The sequence below is a fragment of the Peromyscus maniculatus genome, chromosome 11 (genome assembly GCF_049852395.1).
Source record: "Peromyscus maniculatus bairdii isolate BWxNUB_F1_BW_parent chromosome 11, HU_Pman_BW_mat_3.1, whole genome shotgun sequence".
In the NCBI taxonomy this organism is placed as follows: Eukaryota; Metazoa; Chordata; class Mammalia; order Rodentia; family Cricetidae; genus Peromyscus; species Peromyscus maniculatus.
This window is the reverse complement of record NC_134862.1, coordinates 87263233-87284204: the sequence shown is the minus strand read 5'-3', so window position 1 is coordinate 87284204 and position 20972 is coordinate 87263233. Positions and strand designations below refer to the sequence as shown.

Here is a 20972-nt window from a genome sequence, read left to right as displayed (position 1 = left end):
ACTCACCGGGCTCCTTCTTAATGTCTTCCTTTCACACTGCCACTGAGGTGAGTTTAAGTGAAACTGTATTTATACAACTACAACTCCTAAAACTTCACCTCATCCATATGCATGAGCAACAGTTCTTTCTTTTCCAAGAAGTGCTCAGAACCTTTTCTAAGAAGAGTAAAGGTAAGCCTGCCAGGGATACATAAGCCGGAGATCCTGTGGGTGATAGTTTGGTCTTCATCGATTCTTGCGTGCCTCTGCTTAGCTGCCAAGGAAGAGGACAGGAAAGGTTGGGAAATCTGGAACCCAGAGCACAAAAGATGTCCCCATTGGAGCCCTCAGGAGCCTCCCCACGAGCAGGTCATGCTTTAGCCCCACTTAAGGCCCGTTCACAATTGGGTGTCCTGTTCCCTGTACAAGTGACACAACTGTGCACACTGGCCCTCACCAGCGTCCCATAGGAATCGCCACAGTGGCCCTGCTTCCGTGGGAAGCTGTGGGATAAGCAGAGTTAGAATGGAGGAAAGACAAGTGGTGTGGTGGAAGGGGGCAGAGGCTAGTCCATCTGAGTGAGACCCGCAAAAGTGAGGGGGCAGGGTTCAGTGCCATGTGCTTCTATGGAAACGCAGGAAACTGGAAAAGATAAGAACAGAGAATTTCTACACTATGAGCTCCTCAAAGTTCTGACACAGCTCTTGTTTATGCGTTGTTAGGTTCTTGATGCTTTAAAAAAAAATCTGTTGAGTTATAATTCTAATAATGAACACAATCCTGGAAATTAGCTGCCCCAGTCAGTAAAGCCGGGAACAGAAATGAAGCCCTGTCTATGCCATAAGTCAGCAAGAGATGAATCTTGTGTGTACCTGGCTCCATTTTTCTCCTCCTACATCACCTGAGACCAACTGTGGTGTTCAGGTGGCTTTTCCCAGTAATGGTTGTTTATGGGCTTTGCAAGTGTCTCTGCAGGGAATTATATTTGATAGAGGACAAGGGGACCAACTATGGGCAGTCTCATGATCTTCCTCATCCCTCTTGGACTTATAAACTCAGAGCACACAACCAAGCACCACTATTACATGTGAAATCGCCAGGAATGGAAGGAAACATGCTCTATCCAAGATCACACATGCAAAGCCTTTGCTGTGGCTAGTGCAACCAGGAGCTATTTTTTATTTGGCTATCAGCAAGACACTAGATGTAATAGCAGTAAGAATGGGGGTAGTCATAACCACAGCCGCATGCGCATATGTGGTACTAAGACTAGCCCTTTGGGTGCGGACCGGAGGGGAAACATGGTCCTGACAGCCGTGCTAGCCATCAGGAGTCAGCCCCTGACAATCAGCTTACCTTTGACCCTGGTACAATGGTAATCTCTAGCCTCAGGAGCTTCCATTCAAATCAGTCATATAATAGTCAGGGTGTATGCAAGAGACTTGGAGAAAAATGTCAGACCGTAGAGGAGCCACTTAGAGACAAAGATGGGAGGAATGGCAGGAGAAGATTTGGTGGACACCAGCAGAGCAACGTCCCTAGGGAAAGAACAAGTCTGGACCAAAGACAAAAGGTGAGAGAAGTGGAGTATGTGACACTAGAATCTGTCCCTGTGGGGAGCTGATGAGAGGAGGACCAGAGGCAGGACAGTAACTTCATGAAAGGACAGGACAGTAGGGCAGGTGAGAAGGCAGGGCACATGTATCCTACAAAATGAATATAAGATGTCTTGGTTACTTGTCATCACTGTGACCAAAATCCTTGCCATAAACAATTTCAAGGGAGGCAGGATTTATCTTAGCTCATGTTTCAGAGGGCTCAATCCATGGAGATTTTGCCCCATACTCTTGACAGAACATGACAGTGGCAGTGTGTGGCTGATCTTCAATTACTGGTAAACAGGAAGCAGAGAGAGAGAGGGGAAACACAGGAAGGAGCCCAGGTGGTATACAGCCTGCAAGGACATGTCCACAGTGAACATCTTTCAACTAAGTCTCACCTCCTACCTTTCCCCACATAACAGCATCATGTTATCTGTGAATACACTGAGGGCTTGACCGATCCATCCATGTTATCAGAACCTTCATGGTGCTCTTGTCTCTGGAAATGCCCCTCTCAGATGTGTGCAGGGGTGGGTGTTACTGATCTCCTATTCACTTCACAATCCAATCAAGCTGGCAATCAGGATTAGCCATGACAGAGGGCAGCGCTATATTGTATTGTATAGAGTTTATCCAGAATATTCAAACTTAGGACAGACATATTTTTAATCAACAGGGAAAAAAATAGTGTGACAAGATCTCCAAATAGTAAGTCATTAAGTAAACGAAGGGGGCAGAAGGAGGGAGACAGAGACACAAGGGGAAAAAACACAGTTGTTTATGGTTGTTTGGATTATTTGGGGATGAAAACTCAATGTGAAAATATGAGGTCATCTGAAGGATTCATTTTCTTTTCCAAGGTTTGAGGCAATTCCATGCATGATACAGGATCTGCTCATTGTTTTTCAAATAACAGTGAAATTTCCGTTGCCTCAACCCCCAATGACAGGGCTCCCCTCCATTGGGTTTTGTGTACTTTAAATGATAGAAAGCAAAGGACATAATTAGTGAAGAGTCAACACATGGGGAAATCTAACCATACCCTCCTACCTCATCATTTCTTCTCAGTGATGGAAAATGGATGCTGAAGGATTCACACATTTGGTACGGCCCTCATGCTCGATAGTAACACATGAGTGGCCAATTTGAGGGGAGATGTGCCCATTTCTTCCTTAGATCTGCTCTCATCACTTTTAGTCCTTTTTCTTGGAGATGGAGTGGCTGACTATGTAGCCAAGAATGACCTTAAACTTTTAACCCTGTCTCCCAAGTGCTGAGGTTACAGGTCTGTACCCCCATCTACACAGTGCTGAAGATCCAGTTCAGAGCTTCACATATGCCAAGCAAACCACCTCTCCACCAAGCTCCACTCATAGCCTGGACTGTAATTATTTTTAAAGTTTCTTTTCCTCCAAGAACAATGGACTGAAATTCTGAAGTACAGACAACTACCAAGATGTTGTTATCTAAAGAAGGGGAATTTTTTAAAAGATTTATTTATTTATTTATTATGTATACAGAAGAGGGCACCAGATCTCATTACAGATGGCTGTGAGCTACCATGTGGTTGCTGGGAATTGAACTCAGGACCTCTGGAAGAGCAGTCGGTGCTCTTAACCTCTGAGCCATCTCCCCAGCCCTAAGGAGAATTTTTTTTATTCTTAGATTCAACAAATGCAATGATTTGAATATGTCCCCTCCAAAACTCACGCTGGAGCTGGATCTTACGAGGCTGGGCCTCCAGAAGGCTACTAGACCATGTCAGCTCAGAGGATACTTTTTCTCTCTTGCCCTTCTATCTTCCACCTCATGAGGGCAGAGCAGCAAGATGCCATGTTGGAAACAGAGAGCAGCCCTTACACAAGCTCTGGTACCCTGATCTTGGACTTCCCAGTCTCTAGAATGGAAAGAAATCATCTCTTGTTCCTTATATATCACCCCATCTTGAACATTGTGTTACAGAAACCAGAGCAGACTAAGACAATGGGCTTTGAATTACTGTGAACTTGCTACAGAAATGTATAAATCCTTCTTCATGGACCTCTGGGGATCCAAAGAAGTGATGGATCCCTGGTTTGGTCTCCCGACACTGCAGATCCTGGATGAGTCTCTCTGTCTGCTGTAGGTGCCTGTCTGTGACAGGCAGGTTGTTTATATGGTGCCTTACTTACAGAAGGGAGACCCAATGACAACCCAGGGTAATGGGTGAGGGATGAGGGGAAAGTGCGCGCATGTGCTTTTGGCATGGCACTCTGCCCCTCTGTACACTTTGAAGACAAGCTCATACCATTAAGTTCCAGGTGCCATTAGTGTTCATGACAAAGAAGATACAAAAGGGCCAGAAGGAGGTACTTGCCATCAAGCCTGATGACCTGAGTTCAATCCCTGAACCAGTATGGTGGAAGAAATGAACCAATTCTCACAAGTTATACTCTGATCTATATGTACATGCATGTGCATGCCCACACACAGATAGACAATAGATAGATAGATAGATAGATAGATAGATAGATAGATAGATAGATAGATAGATAGATAGATAGACAGACAAATAATAAAGTGAAGAGTATGTACTAGGCAGCCCCCTGGATCTTTCCCACCTCTATGAAAGCTCAGCCCCAAAATTCCTGCAGTTCTGAAGAGACAACTTCTGGAGTCCTTGCTCACTGCTGACATCATCCGCAGTGTCTTCTTCCATTGTTACAACCCACGAATCTTAGGTGCCCAGTACCTGTCTCCCTAAAAGGAACCCACCAGGAGCCCCAGCCCCTTACGTCTCCCCAAGTCAAACCTTCCTTCAGTGTTTTGTTTTGTGAGTCTGGCAGTTTTCTGTGGAATCCTCTCCACCACTGAATTTTCATACTCAAAGAGCACCAAGTTAGGAGGTGAGAGGTCAACTCCAAAGAGCACTAAGGGCTCGCTCCCTCCAGTGTGGAGACCGGGTAGGACAACTTTCACCTCCCTCACTGACAGGGACCTCCCTCTCTCAGTGATATGATCATCAGCAAGTTCTCCTGCATCCACAGAGAGCCGGGGAGGAGGGGGGGAGGGTGGCTCCCTCCCCTTCTAAGTTTTCATTCAGCCTTTGCTCACACACTTGGGTACTTCACAGAGCCATCAAGATGGCCTTTAACACAGTGACCCAAAAGATTTCTGCCTGCAGTGACTTCCCACTCCTTAGCCAACGTTCGCCTACCTGTGGCTACACTCTGATAGGTTTCTTGGGTCCTGGGATCATCTGGGCTTGCGACATGTCCTCCCAAATTCTTACATCTCTTTGTGCCTGCTCTGCATAGCAGGAATGTAACATCCCAGTGAGCTTGGGTTCCCAGCTCAGTAGTTCAGACATCACTGAGTTTCACACACAGGTGGAGCTAACAGTGGTCCTTAGCAGGTGACCGGCATACATGCATGTTCTGTCACTTCCCCATATCTAAGCCAGCCCAGATGTTTAGAGGAGAATAAACATGGCACCCTGATACAATGAGCTCCTCAAAAATGGCCCCCAGTAAGCCCTCCCTGCCACCTAGTACAGATGGTCTCTTCATCCAGGACACTGGCCCTCTCTTCCTCATCCGACTTGTCCCTTCCTCAATCAGAGTCCCCTCACTGTATTTGTGGCCTGCATGCCACTGTTCCTAGGCATAAGGAAAGCCCTATGGTATACTCTCCAGACCCACATGAAATTAAACTTTTGTGATATTCTTAATAATTTGACATCACCTAATTTTAATCTTCGAACTAGACATTATCTCCGTGTTATAGACGTGGAAACTGAGGCACACAAACCCTCTGACTTCATACCCAGTGTTATTTATTCTAGATCCTGTTTACTCTGGAGCCTGAGAATCTTAGAGAAATTTTTCTAAGGTTTAGCTCCAAGGATCCAGTAAAGAGAGAATTGTGAAGCAGAGCAGAGGTCCCAACCATCTGCTATTTCTGTCTCTGCTATGAGTGAACTCAGATGAAGCTTCCGGACCCTCCGTTCCCTTGTTGATAAAATCGTGAGATTGAATTAGACAACCCTGCTGTCCCACTCAGCTGTCCTTGGTCTCCAGTCCTGTCTCTGCCTTGCTGCTAAAATTAGGCAGACTACATAGTTCAAATACCTTTCATTTTTGGTTCGCATGGCTTTAAACTCCCTAAGATTAGCTATATATCCAGTGTTTGATTAGTTATACAGGCAGCTAGCGGGTCAAGAAGGAATACACCTGGCGTCTCTTTAATAGTCTCCTTTTGGTAGGTTCATGAGCAGGTAAGTCTGGGATCACCAGCCGCAGGTCTGTACCTACAACATCCATACCCCAAGGAAGCCTATCTTTAGAGTCATATTGTATTCTTATAATAGTAGTTCTCAACCCAGGGCACATCTGACTATTCCAGAACATAGTAGGGAAAAGGTATACTGACTTTAGTAGACAGAGGCCAAAGACGCTGATAAGCATACTGTAATGAACGGGAGAATCGTCTGACTCACAGTGTCTGCAGTGCCCCATTGAGAAACCTCAACATCAAATGCCAACTCAAAGAACAGTCCTAAACGCCTTCTAACGCTTTCAGATGATCCAGTCCACACAGGAGGTTCACCAGCTCGGTGTAGCCACGAGAACCAGGGACCTGAGCATCTCTTACCGTGCGAAGAAGGAAGCAGCCACCGAGGTACCTGTGGAAGTCTCACTGGCCACACAGGAGCCCTGGGAGGCAGGGACGCTGCTGGCTGCGGGCTTGTCTGCGTTGTAGCGGTTCAGCGCCGACTCTGTCAGCCCCTCTCGGCCAGTCTCTGTCATCAGCTGGGAGATCTGACCAAGAAAATGACATGGAGTTCATTACCTGAGGCTCATGGAATTTCTTCCCAGGGCCAGCAGCTTGCTGTCTGGAGGATGGGCTGGGTTTAATTCCACTCACACTCATAACCTGGGGTGCACGGGGTTTCGATGACCACTTCCCAGCATGTTAGCCAGGCCACGTCCTTGTTTCCACTTAAAATAATGGAGTAAAATAAGCCCCGACATTGTAGGTTGCATCACACCTACATCTTCCCTTCCTGGGGAGGGGAAAGTGTCACTCATTAGCCACATGCTCTTCACAGGCCGGGCTCAGAGCTGTGACATGAACTAATGCTAGCTTCACAACAGGAAGGCCCAAGCACTCACAAAGTAGAGAACAGGCAGAGGTTCCGTCTGATGGAGGCACAAGCAAGCCTGTTAATGAAGAACACGGGGCATTCAGATAAAAGGTTCTCGGGGGCCGTGGTTGGGGTCCGCTGGGGAAAGACGGGTGGATTTCAGATGCAGATAAAAATAGGCACAGCTACCATGTATTACCAATGGCTTTTCATGGAGTATTTAGAATATTTTGGACTTCATTTTCCTTCAGATCCATTAACATGACCATCAATGATTTCTGCTTTGTTTCCTTTTGTTGTTTGTTTGTTTGTTTGTTTTGCTATTTGAGACAGGATTTCTTATATAGCCCAGGCTGATCTAGAACTAGATATGTAGCTAAGACTAGCCTTGAACTCTGCAACCTCCCGCTTCTACCTCCCAAGTGCTGGGATTACAGGAATGTGCCACCACATCTGGCTATGGTTGGTTCTAACTGTCAACTTGATACAACCTGCGGTCTAGATCAAGTTGGCCTGTGGGCACGTCTGGAAGGGCAGGGGCTTTTCCTTAACTGGGTTAGCTGATGTGGAAAGACCCACCCTGAATATGGGTGGCATTTCATAGGCTGGGCCCCGAAATGTATAAAAGTGAAAAACATGAACAGAGCAAGTAGACATGCATGCATCCATTGCTCTGCTCCTGAGTGGGGGTGTGATGTAACTAGTTTTAGATCCTGGCTCCTATGACTTCCCTGATCTGATGGACTGTAACCTGGAATTGTGCAGGAAAATAAATCCGTCCTTCCTCGACTGCCTTTTTTGCTGGGGTATTTTATCACAGCACCAGAAATAAAACTAGAGCATGCATTGTTTTTGTTTTGTTTGTTTAAGAACAGATCCCTTGCAGCATAGACTGCCTTGAACTTCCTAAGTAGCAGAGACTGTTGCCATTTTATTTCCAGTGATTGTCTTGTAACAGAAGTCCACATAGACGGTCTACTGTCTATCCCCCACAGTCTACTATAAAGACCCATACTTCTGGGGAAAATGAGGATATGATATGGAAATACACTTATGTTCATCTTACATAATATGGTGATTATGGGCTAAAACTCTAAGTGTGCTATGTGGTTACTTTAAAACTTTAATTGACTTCCAAAGGGGAAAACATTAGCTTAAATAAACAAACAAAAACAAGGATAACTTCGGTTAAACAAAAAAAGGTCTTTGGCCTGCCACAACCCTTAAATGCTCAATGGAAAATATGTCCATCACTTATAAGACACAGGTGTAATAAAGCCCGGGGCAGGAACCTTTTCTCTTGGTCACTAAGCAGGGTGGCTGGCCATGATGGAGCCTGTGTTAACACCAGGGACGTGAAACTAACTATTTATACTTCTCCTCGGTATCAGCAGAACAGCCGTTTGCTCTGTTTCCCATTGACTCAAAACTTCACTCTGCTTAAATTCCTGCTCTAACTTGGGGAGTTTGGCATTATTCAGTGGACAGTCTGCCAAACCACACTTTCCTACTCTCATTCTACACACAAGAAAGAACTGTGACCCCCATGAGAGCAGCTGGAGAGGCCGCAGCATAGAGAAGTCCCGAAGGATGGCGTCCCTGTATTCCATGGGGGTCACTAACTCTCCACAGGCATAGGTCACCTCTGTGGGCTTCCTATGCTGCCTAAAGCTGCCACAGCCCAGAGGGGACAACGAGGAGACTGCCACACACACGTTGTCCCTATCCGCTGGTAATGATAAAGCCACAGGCGGTGCATGTTGCTCTCCTCGACAACATCCAGGAACAAAACCAAACTCAGAAATCCACAGCACCTTGTTTCCATCTGAAGCACACATCTGGTTTTCACTCACAATGACATCTGAGAAAAGTCAGCAAGTGAATGTGGCATTAGGGACACCTTGCACACACACCCTGGTGAGGTCAGTGAGCAAGTCTCACCCAATGCTCTGTGGATGTTTCCTTTCCCATGATTTTATTTCTTCTGAAATGTATTTTGGGTCTTTTTTATTTTTCAAGAGTGCTTCCATTTTCCCTGCAGTATCTACACTTCGGGTTATACTCTGCAAGTTACCCATCACAGGGTAATGGACCAGGCCTGGCTTGTCCACTGTATACCAAGGTCAGCATAACAGCACACAGGTAACAAAAGCACATTTGTGGGATGGCGCTAGACTATATTTTATTTCCTACTGCTCACATCTAACTGATTAAATCTTCTTTTCTACAGTCCTTTAAATTAGCAAACGTATTTCTTTTTTCCGATTTCATTATTTTGCTGGGCACGTCCACATTCGTGCTGGGCAAGAATTCTCCCCCTGAGTATCCTCCAGCTCTTCCTTTCCAGTTCAGCTGTTCTTGGGGCTTAGCTGTGACAGGCACTTCAGTGGGCACATTTGCAAACATGTCTTCAGGTCTCAGATGCCTTCAGTATTTACTCCACTATTTACCTTCTTTGTAATTTGTGCATGAGTCCCTGGCTGACAGTCTGTTGTACAAAGACAGGCTAGCTGGCTGCATTCGACGCCTGGGCTCTGTCCAGCTACGTCTTTATCCCTGGAAGTCAGAGGAGCCAGGCCCCCTCTTAGAAGTGGCCGTAGCTGTTTAAACTCAACAATCAAAATCATATTGTTTCCAGATGATTCTGAGAAAGGAGTCTGCTTATCAGATGTGCCACCGTTCATCACCACCGCACTGGAATGCAGGCTTCTGAATGCTGGAGCTCAGTGGATAACGTCTCACCAAGGGGCTGTCACGCATGTCACCAAGTCACTAACTATCAAGAACTTACTCCTCCCTCCAACCTTGACAATTATCACTAAGACAATACCGCCAGTCGTGAATGAATCACCTCAGCGTCAAAAGGACAAATACTTGCCCACTGGATAATACTGAGTTAGGAAAGATCTGTCCAATACAAATTCCTTCTTTGGCTTCCAACTGGAGATAGCCCACCCCAGAGCTGTCCACAGGTTAAGCAGAAAGGCTGAAGATGCCAAAGGCATTGCTGTATCTGCCAGCCCTCTAAGACGGAGAAAGTCCTGTCCCTTCTCCAAGGCCCACGGGAGACAGACAACAAGCTATGTAGACAGCGTGGCCCTTGCTCCCCGTTCACAGTTGACGACAGAGCTGCGAAGAAGACATCCAATGTCACATAGCACACTGGAAATGCAGGCCCTGTCTGATGCCTTTCTGTCTCCCTTCCTCAGACCATCTGTTACCAGAGTGTACTGAACAAGCTGAGGACCGGGCAGATCTGGGGGATTATAGAAAGTAAACCATGCTAAGTGTCTCACTTCATGACATCTGGGGGCAAAGAATTAAACCAGGAAAGTAGACATAGACTAGAAATTTGTAGTGAGCCTAGAACATATCCTGTCTCAGAATAAAGTCACCCACACATCTGGTGTGTGTGTGTGTGTGTGTGTGTGTGTGTGTGTGTGTGTGTGTGTGTGTGTGTGTGTGTGCACACTATCTGTGATATGATAATGAGAGACTTTCAGATGTGCTTTCAGACAAATCTCCAGGTGAAAGGAAGGCCCGGCAGGGAAGGAGGAAGGAGGAGGAGCCCCTGTTTACCTGCTGTAGGGCTGAGCAGTGCAGCACCAGGCTGGGCTGTGGAGGCCCCAAGAGGAGGCTAGGTCATTTCCCACATGCTTCTGAAGGAAGGAGCCCCTGGCCGGGGGGTGGGGGGGTGGCGCACGCCTTTAATCCCAGCACTCGGGAGGCAGAGCCAGGCGGATCTCTGTGAGTTCGAGGCCAGCCTGGTCCACAGAGCAAGATCCAGGAAAGGCGCAAAGCTACACAGAGAAACCCTGTCTCGAAAAACCAAAAAAAAAAAAGGGGGGGGAGCCCCTGGGATCCCTGGCTTCTGTCCTCTTACCCATCAGCCATCAGTGGGGATCCCCTGCTCCTTCTGTCTCTCCACAGACCTGCTTAGAACGGGCATCCCGTGCTGTTCCCGAGGAATCGGAGTTGTCTGTGTTTGTTAGGTAGCCATCCTGCTCCTGGTTCCTGAGTTGGCGTCAGGGCAGTGGCCATTCCTCTCAGCCAGTAGGACCTGCCTCCTGTAAGACGGGCGGGGTCCTTTTCCTGCTAGCTATAATCAAGGCTCTGCTTTTGTGTGACAGTCCTCAATAGAGCCTTAGCTACTGTGGCCCTGAGGCTTGGAGACCTGTCCCTCCCTACCTCTCTCCAGTACTCTACCCCTGGCTTCTAAGTCAGGTGGGTGCGGGGGGGGGGGGGGGGGGGGGGGGGACGACACCCATGAATGGGCGGTAGTGGATGACCTCAAGCCCTTGCTACAGTCTTGATTGAGGGTGGGCCCCTGAAGAAACTGAATCCTGAGACAACGCACCCACATCACCAAGAAGGAAATGAAAGGTCAGAGAGGTTATAACTCTGTAGCACGCATCTTAAAAGTTCTTATTAATAAAAACAAACCCAGAGCCAGGTATTGGGGTGAACGCTGAAAGATCAGAGAAACAGAACAAGCCACCGCCACCTCACCTTGTCAGTTCCTCAGCTGATCCTGTTTCCTCAGACTGGAAGCCTGAGTCCTCATCCAGAATGAGGATCTCAGCTGAACTGCTGCTAAAAGCCTAAAAGCTTAACCAGCCCTAGTTCCTGGTTTTCATGCCTTATATACCTTTCTGCTTTCTGCCATCACTTCCTGGGATTAAAGGTGTGAGTCACCACCATGCCTGGCTGTTTCCAGTGTGGCTTTGAACTCAGAGATCCAGATGGATCTCTGCCTCCCAAGTGATAGGATTAAAGGCGTATGTGCCACCATTTTCTAGCCTCTATATCTAGTGGCTGTTCTGTTCTCTGACCCCAGATAAGTTTATTAGGGTACACAATATTTTGGGGAACACAATATCACCACATAATTCCCCAGGAGGAAGCAGGAAGGAAGTGAAGAAACCCAGACTGAGACCACACAGCTGTAACTCCACAGCAATTTCTTACTGCATTCCACCCTTGGTCTAACTTACCCCCCTCCAGCTCCGATGCCCCCAGCTCTGGCCCTTCCACTCTGCCCCTCCTCTTCTCTCCCCAGCTCCGTCCTCCCCAGCTCCGTCCTCCCCCCCAACTCCATTCCCCCCAGCTCTGTTCCCCCCAGCTCTGGCCTTTCCACTCTGCCCCTCCTCTTCTCTCCCCAGCTCCGTCCTCCCCCCCAGCTCCGTCCTCCCCCCCAGCTGTGTTCCCCCCAACTCCGTCCCCCCCAGCTCCGTTCCCCCCCAGCTCCGTTCCCCCCAGCTCTGGCCCTTCGCTGTGCTCCCTCACTCTTCCCCCCCAGCTCTGTCCCTGCCCCAGCTCCTTTCCCCCCTCCACCCCCCCCACCCCTGGCTCCGTCCTCTCCACCCTGCTTCATCCATAGAGAACTTAATGCTTTATCGTCACCACCCAGTTCTGAACCAGAGGCTTGGTTCTGAAGGACTCCGTTTACCTTGATTGTGCAAACTGTTCCACGTTTATTTTCTCCTCTCACCATACTGTGGAAAATACCCCATTATTCCCGAGATAACTCAGATCCAAAGCTATAAAATGCCCTCTTCACACCGAAACCTACAGTCCAGTAGGAAGGCTTCGCTCTCTGCATCATTGTTCTGTTGCAAGCGGAGAGCTCGAGGCCACGTCTAGTCACAAACCCAGGAGGACTAGTTTTTCACCACAGGGTCATGTTTGCATTAGTTCTGATTAAAACCCACAGTTAGCCCTCCAGCTCAGTTACACGGGACCACGCCACTGCCCAACGGCGTCTGTCCACTCTTCAAGCTCCACAGTTTCCCATGGGGAGAAGAGGAAGGCGGACATGAGACATGGGGTGACAGCGAAAAAGACGCTACTGTGAGGAGTGTGAGGAGAGGGTGCATGTCTGCAGTGCGTGTGTGTGTGGGGGGGGGGGGTCCTCCCCGAAGGTGAGGATCCATGTGCCATGATGGCGTCGTAGGGTTGCTTTGCACAGACTACACACAAACATCACTCCCCTCTATGTTAACCAGAGGATAAACGCACGTCTTCAAATCGCACTGAAATTTTGACCCGGACATCTCAGCACAAGGCACTCAGCACGTGTCCCCAAAGACCCCGAGACTCTGAGATTTGCTAATGCTCTTGAGCACAGAATCAGAACAAAAGGGTGTCTGGTACTCGTCACCTTCCTTCCATACTGCAAGCTGTGATCTGTGGGCCTCTAGCCTTAACTTTTCCCACTGTAAGAATGGCTCAGGGCTATCAGCGGGTGTCAGCATGGGGCTTATCTTAGATGGCATTCTTGACCCAGAAAGCCACCGCCCTTCGACTATGTCAGGACAGCAGGGAGCTCCAAACAGCATCTATTCCCTCTGTGGAGATATCCACAGACATTAATTGCTTCCTATTCAGTCTTCAATTAGCTGCATTTAACGGCACAATAACACTCAGTCCCAGAAAATAGCATCTAATAACACTTTCTCTTAATCGGTACCTGGCTGTCTTGGGACAGTGTCTTTTGTTGTTATTTGTTACTTACAGTTGCCAAAAAGTAGTTGTCAACTCCATAAACACTTTTGATCAGGATTAGCACTAATCAGTTCACATTCATCTGCGTGAAGATGGGCTACAGCTCATTTGTAACCCCGCTACAGTTTGGAGGCTTCTATGCAGTTAGTGCTCAAGTATTTGACCTCTAGAACCAGCTGGGATTAAGCTAGTTATAATGAAGTGTAAACTAGAGGAATGGACTTGCCATAGAGCAGATCGCACAGCAGCCTTAACCCAAAGATATGAGCACTGAAAAAATACAGCTGATGGGGGCGGGGGACAGAAAAGGCATGGTCACATAAGCCTTCCACAGTCTGTGTTCCTACCAGAGATGGAGAAACATCTTTGTTCTCTTTTCTGCAGCCTGATTACCTGGAACAGTCCGTTGTAGTGAAAGAAAGAACCGAGATGCCAGGGACTATGGCAAGAGGATTGGGCTTCCAATGTCCGTTTTGGATGAAGAATATTGCATACAAGTGTCAGTGAGGCCACACAATGATGACCAGGCCCTTAGCATAGACTGAAAAACAGTTCAGATGCAACTTTTTGGATTTTAGATTATGTCTATTTTATCACAATAAAAACACACCCCATAACACCAAAGACTCTGTGCCTTTCAACCTTCCCCAGGGACGGCGCCCTGTTCTCTCACTTAAAGAAGATGGTCATGTGGAATGTCATTTGCAGACCAGAGTCCAAGAAGGTAGCCAAGAACATGGGGACTCTGCCCTCCGGTGAATCTGATGCGTCTCTGCACAGGTCATGTCACATGTTTTATAGACAGGCCTATCGACAAAGTAACAAGACCGCCATATAGCCCAGGCCTAAAACTTGGAGATGTGGCCAGTCTGAGCCCTCAGTGGAGGGAGATGCGAGGGAAGGGAGGCAGAGGCCACAGGCTGGGGCCAGGGGATGAAGAAAACCCTTCAATCCAGTTATCTGATTAAAATTGTCAGACTCTCTACCATTACATAAGGAAAATGCCACCTTCCTCCCCATCCCTCATCCTTCCTCCCTGTCCCTCCTCCCTCCTCCCCATCCCTCAGCCCTCCTCTCCGTTCCTTACCCCTCCTCTTCAGTCCTCCTCCCTCCTCCCTGTTCCTTACCCCTCCTCTCCAGTCCTCCTCCCCCTCCCTGTTCCTCACCCCTCCTCCCCATCCCCTCATCTCTCCCCCCATCCCTCATCCTTCCTCCCTGTCCCTCATCCCTCGCCAACACTGCTGAGTGCTCACCTAACATTGTTTTCAGGATGGAGGATTCTAAAATCAGCACAGGTCAGATCATTTCCTAGGCTTAGTGTTCACTTCGGGGCATTCAACTACAGGAATTCATTTCTTAGTGTTTTTGGTATGCTGTCCACAGAACACAATTACTTGCTACCTCACTTGAGGCTCACCCCGGGCCTGGCCCTGTCCCCAAGGCTCCAGTGCACACAAATCACCTCTGGGATTCCTGTGGCCTTGAGTCCCACAGATAAGTTCCTCCTTGTGCTGTCCAGCCCCCAGCCACCCTAAGCAGGCCAAGATGGCAATCTCCCATCCCGAGGCTGGACATTTTGATTACCCTTATTATCTTAGCTTGCTTTGGCTATAAATTTTATTAGTGGCCATAAAATTATCCATCCACAGCATTTGACTCAGTGACCTCTTGCAAAAGAGAATTCCACAACCGGAGACACACGAGGCCTGCGCTGGCAGCTTTTTCTTCCCCTTTAATTTATGGGCTTACTTCCTTTATCGTCTTCCCCGTGTGATGAGACTCTGCAAACTGAGGAGGAGGCTCGTGTCATGATAGCCGGTATCAGGGCTTACATCTGGCCCCTCAGCACCTGGAAACTGTTTGCTTTTATTCTCTGTGTTGCCAGAAGGTAAAGCCACCTGCCTGCTTCGTGAAGGACCCCGGGAGCACGATAAAGCATGGGGCCGGCTGGGATGCTAGTCTGGATTCTCCTCTTAAATGGTATACTTCCAACATGTGCAGCTGAAGGCACAGCAGTTCAGTGCCTTTTCAAAGGACTCTTAGGATGAAGGACAAAACCTTCCTATCAAGATGGAGCTGATTCATCCGTGCTTTAGTCCATCTTGTGAGCATGTTGAAGCACAATGCTTTGATGTCTAACCTTCAGTCGTGTGTCTCAAGGTGGCTTCAGTGACATATCAATGTCACATAAGATGAGGAGTCTAGTAGACGGGAGAAAGGGGCATCAGGCATCATGAAAGACACCATCAAAGCCATGACCATTGTCATGGTTAATAGAGAGTGCTGTTTTCTGTTTTGTTTTGTTTTTATTTTATTTTGTGTGTGTGTGGGGGGGGGGGTGTTCTGCCTACATGTATGTCTGTGCATTATTACATGTGTGCCTACAGAAGAGGGCATTCCTAGGATCCCTGGGACTTGCATTACAGACAATTATGAACAGTCATGTGAGTTGAACCTGGGTCCTCTGAAAAAGCAGCCAGTGCTCCTAACGGCTGGGCTATTGCTCCAGCCTGTGAGGGCCATGTTTATCGTTGGCATCACAGTTATCAGATGAGGGTATCAACTCTACCCCACGGCAAAACCCTGGAGCAAGGAATGCCACTGGCCTTGGTCACTCTCTATCCTTTGATTATACTGTGGATATCGTGTCTACCCCCATCAAAGAATGTACACAGCTCCCTAGCCATGCCTACCTTTCTGGATGACAGATGGCAGTCAAAGGTTCAACCAAGAAATGAGAAAAGAGGCACCTGAGTAAAGGCCTCCAGATACCCTCAGCATTCTATCCAGCATGGTGTGACTTCTTTTCCACAGTCAGAGGGAAATGAGGTCCAATAGTTTGAGGCTTGATGTAATTGATTTCACTCTCCATGTACAGCTAAGCAAACTCAGACTGAAGGGTCAGACTGCAATTCCAACCTGAGTCACCAGCCCTATCATCACAGTTGGACCACAGGCTTTTTATCCCTCCATCAGATCCCAAGACCTGTGACCAGGCATCCCTTTCCTCGCGCCCCTCATCATCCCGAGCAGCTCTTCCCCTGGGCCGTCATCACCACTGTTTCCACCCTTAAATGCACAGCTGAGATCCAGTGCCCCAGAGAGCATTCACAGACCACATCCCTACACCAAATGACCAGGGCCAGTCCCCTCCCATATCCACCACACTTGTCCTCCAATGATCTCCTCTAATTCTCCTGTCATTGGCTTTTGGTCATGGTGATAAACTCAGGCTCAGCACATGTTCCATCAATGAGCAGTCAACACTCATCTTTCAATTCATTCGGTAACTTCCTGTTTCCAGGTTCTCCCTAATAAGGAGGCCATCCTTTGAGGGCTATGACTATGGATATCCTCAGTACTACCATCATAGGACACTGTCTGCAGATGGAATCCATGTAACACATACATTAGTGAGTATATTAGTTAGTAAATCCATATAAATAAAAGTAAATTTCTTCTAATAGGTTTTGGGTTGCTAATCTTAATTCAATATGGTGCTAAGAGTCTGGACTAGAGGAAGAAAGGGGAACAAGGAATGTCGGGGAGCAAAGGAGAAACAGAAAATGTAAGAAAAAGACGAACAAAAATAAATGTTCCATCCCCTGCATAAAGGGATGGAACAGAGAGGGAAGAGGGTGAGCGTCCCTCTCCATCAGCTTGATGTTGGCATGTCACAGCCACAGCTAGAAGCAGGAAGTCTCAGAAAATGGGATCAAGGACCACAGGAACTCAGAACCCAGGAGAGGATCAATCAGCCCAGAGGCAGCTCGCACCGCCCTGTCCCAGTTTTTCCTTCTACCAGACACACATTTCAGCTGAACTCAGAGCCCCGAGTGCTAGAAGAGGCGCAAACACAGCAAGCCGAAGACCCATTTCACAAATTGAGTCATTCTCTTTCCATTTAAAAAGTAGTCCTAACCGTGGAAGACAAAGGCTTAGCATATCTTGATGTTGGAATACTGGCCCTGGCCTCTTGCAAAATAGCAGTGTTTGTTAGTCATGTTGCCAAGGGTAAACATAACGACATTAAGAGACTGCACATTAGATTAGCTGGAACTGCTGTAGCATTTAATTCTAATACAGACCATGGCCTTTTCCATTTCTGTTTAATCGGCCATGTTTTCTTGTCTCTAGAGCTCATCAGGATGTTTCTCTGAGAAGTCATCCCATCCCAGAGTCTGCCACTGCTCTTCATCTAAATCTGGGCAAATCTTTTTTGCAAGAGACCAACAGGGCATCATGCCCTGGAATTGAAAAACATTATACTTCCTTACACTTCCTTGAACTTCAGTACACACACACACACACACACACACACACACACACACACACACACACACTTTTTTTGAGGGTAGACAATACTCAATTGTAAGTGACCCACCAAAGCCTGAAGAACGGTCAGTAAGCTCAATACAAAAACAACCTTGCATTCTCTACACAAGTGAGAAAACAACATCAGGCCTGCATGCATGCAGCCCTCGTGTATATCACACATGCACATTCCTCAGGATGCTAGGGGTGGTAGATGGTAGAAAGGAGAACCCATAGAAGGCACAGGGGTGAGGTCTGCACTAGATGGAGCCAGGACAGCATAAATCTTCAGGACTCCGATCAGTCTGGGAATGTGCTTTTCCTTGCTGGGTGTCCTGCAGAGAAGCTGGCCGCATTAGAGCTGGCTTTAGATTGCATGGTCTATGGCCTACCCTGTTTTGTCAAGATCAGCCCACATCATAGCCAGAAACAAGCCAGAGACAGGACGGACCACGCTGAATTAGTATTGTCATCCCAGTATGTGGAAAAGGGTGCGGGGCAGGCACAGGACGCTCAATAAATGCCATATTGACTAAGAAGGATTAACTATGGGGCAGGTTCAGTGGGAACATGTAAGAAGCCTTGAATAAGTCACTCCCCTTATTTTAGCCCCAATTCCCCCAGTGAGGGGAGCTGGTACATCTAGGATGAAATGACATCATGTGGCTGAATGTGCCCTGCGGTCTAAGCCATAATGAAACACAAGGCAAGAACGTTTAGAAATACAATGACATCCTTAAGTTTATTCTTATTCAGCATTTCAGTGGCCTTTATGCAAAACCTTAAGAACATGTCTATGAAGACGACAACAATAACATTACCCACCAGTACCGAAACCATCGAGGTGAACCAGGACTGACGTTCAGTCAGCTGACTACCCGATGAGGCCCTGGCTCACGTGGTTCTGGTTCTGACGTCATCTCCTATTTTCTGCTTACCAGCTGCAGAAATGGTAAACTCTACGCAATTAAAAAAAAAAAAAAAAAAGCAATAAAAGCTGGAGAAGCAGAGCAACATGTATGTGTCCATTGACACCTGTCAAGAAAGCTGCCGTAGGAGAGCAGAACTCTAAAATAATTGAAAATCTCAGAAATACAAAGGAGATGAATGGTGTCTATGGGTGAGCATTAAAGCCAGGGTCAGGTCTACACAAAGAACCAGTTGTGGGACCTCAGTAAAGTCAATTAACCTCTCCATACTCTAACTGCCCAAATCAGAGATATGCCAGAAGGAATATTAGCTAGAAGGACCCTCAGATATCTTTATCCTCAAAAAATGGCTTAAAACTCAAAACTAATATACGAACCTTTCCACCACATACAGGCAGGCTCGCAAGCTGAGCTCACATAATCCTGACGGTTTGGGAATCGTTCTTCTGATTCTCTCCCCCTGAGTTTAGGGCTACCTGCTGTATAATGCCACGGCTTAGGGCCTTAAACTTTCACACTATTTCTACACGTCAGGGACAGCACACCAGGGCTTTCTGCTGTCAAGCTCTAGTTCTCTGATCCCAATCAGATCCTAATCAGAACAGATCCTAATTACTGGACCCAGGACCTTTTGCCTCTGATGCTTTCTGAATTGGTCCCACCCAGCAGGCCTACATTATTGCTAAATATACCTGTATGTGTCATGATTTCATCCTTCACTGAGAAAAATAACATTGAGAATGCTTTACAAGTTCAATAATGTTTGAATACCCTCTCTACTTCCTTAACTCTAAAGTCTCATATCTGAAACATTTTTACTATTTTTAAACACTAAAACATGTTTTAACCTTTTTTTTTTTTTAATCCTGGACCTCACGGCTTGCAAAACAAAATTTCAAAGTTAGTATTTTCAAATTCTCCTGTCTGCATCCAAGTCCCAAGGAGGTTTCCTGTGTGAGTCAGCTGGAAACTTGTATAATCTCACTGTATCTTTATATATTCTGCTTTTTGTCTCTTTTCTGTTTTTCCATTGTGGCTGTAATATTCCATCTTGTGTCCTGGTTTCTTCACTAGAGGGTTCTGCTCAAATTTCTTCCCTGTTCATTGAAGACGTAGCTTTTTCTGTCCTATTGTGTATGCTATGGTTTTTCCCAAGCTCAGCTGTGCTTTCCATTTGTATATGGGTCAGAGTCAACACCAACTAACATTGTGAGCATATCTAACTAGACTCCCCTAGCTAACAAACCAGAGCCAACAAGATTGGCATTCCCCAACACCTCAGGGAGCCAGCCAGAACACATTATTCTCAGAGTTGGACCTGGGGGTTCATCTCTGCCATATCTACCCTTTTGTTATAAACCTTGGGTCCCTGGAGTGCACTATTTAAAACAGCCGATCTTTAGGGATTCTTGCCTTTCATACGCACTTGAAAAGCTATTCATCTGCTCCCCAGTTAAAAGATTCCACGCTGCATTTGAAACTCAGGCTTGCTGCAGTTCCCCCCAAATAGTTAGTCTCTTAACAATCTTTTCTGAGGAAGCAACAATATCTCAATGAAGCCTACCATCTTCCTCCCTCTCCACCCCACAGACCATGATCTAGCCTCAACAGAAAGCAACTTCAGAGTCTGGAGTGTTTCCATAAATGTGGGGCAATCGTACATACAGGCCTTGGTTCTCACATCCAAGGTCTAGAATCAACCAGGCCATCTCAGAAAGAAACCTGGGCCAAAAGCTGCGGTTTTCTGTACAGACAAAGATTGTCACATTTGGAGTAACCTTTCCCCAGTGGACAGCAACATCTTCACTCTGGAAGGTCATGTCCTTGAACTTTGTGGAATAAACTTTATCGCCTCACACAGTCTTCTTGGTAAAAGTGTTGAGAACGGAGCTGTTTAAATTTCTAGAGAGGACATGCCTAACAGAAACACAGAAACTGGGTAAGAATGAAGCAGCATGAGTACATTTTAGAATTCATGATTTCGCAAGTTTTGGCCAAAGCAAAAGATGAGGCCAAAGCAAAGAGATACTCACTCACAATGCACACACACGTGCACACCTCAGATGTTCTTGTCCTTAAGAGGGAAGAACACTAAGAAATATCTTCAAAGTACACAGAGAACCCATCTGAGAGTCAGTAAACAGGTCTGCTCTGGAAATATAGAGAATAAAGATCAGTCCTTCAAGGAACCCAGCTACACAATGAAGATGCGGGTGGTGTAGATTCTCCTCCACATACTCCTAAGGACAAGACAAGTGGCCATCTGTCTGGAATGATTCTATTGTACATCTACCAGAACAGGGAGACGGACCAGGTGCTGTCTCAACTCTGAGTTGACAGCATTGGTGTTTTGTGTATATGTGCGTATTGGTGCACACGTGCATGTTTGTGTACATGTTATGCACATACATGTGGAATCAGAGGACAGGCTTAGGCATTATTCCTCAGGACCCCTCCACTTTGCTTTTGCTTGTTTGTTTGAGATGGGGTCTCTCGTGGCCTGGAGTTTACCAAGTAAGC

At 47.0% G+C, this 20972-nt stretch overlaps 1 protein-coding gene across 1 annotated transcript in view; it reads right to left on the bottom strand.

Annotated features, from left to right (window-relative positions):
• The window catches only part of Kif26b (kinesin family member 26B), a 430200-nt gene that overhangs the window by 225135 nt on the left and 184093 nt on the right, over positions 1-20972 (bottom strand). Inside the window, exon 4 of the mRNA XM_006974208.4 lies at positions 6213-6379. Coding sequence (XP_006974270.3) covers positions 6213-6379 — 167 coding nt within the window. The remainder of the gene's footprint in view (positions 1-6212; positions 6380-20972) is intronic.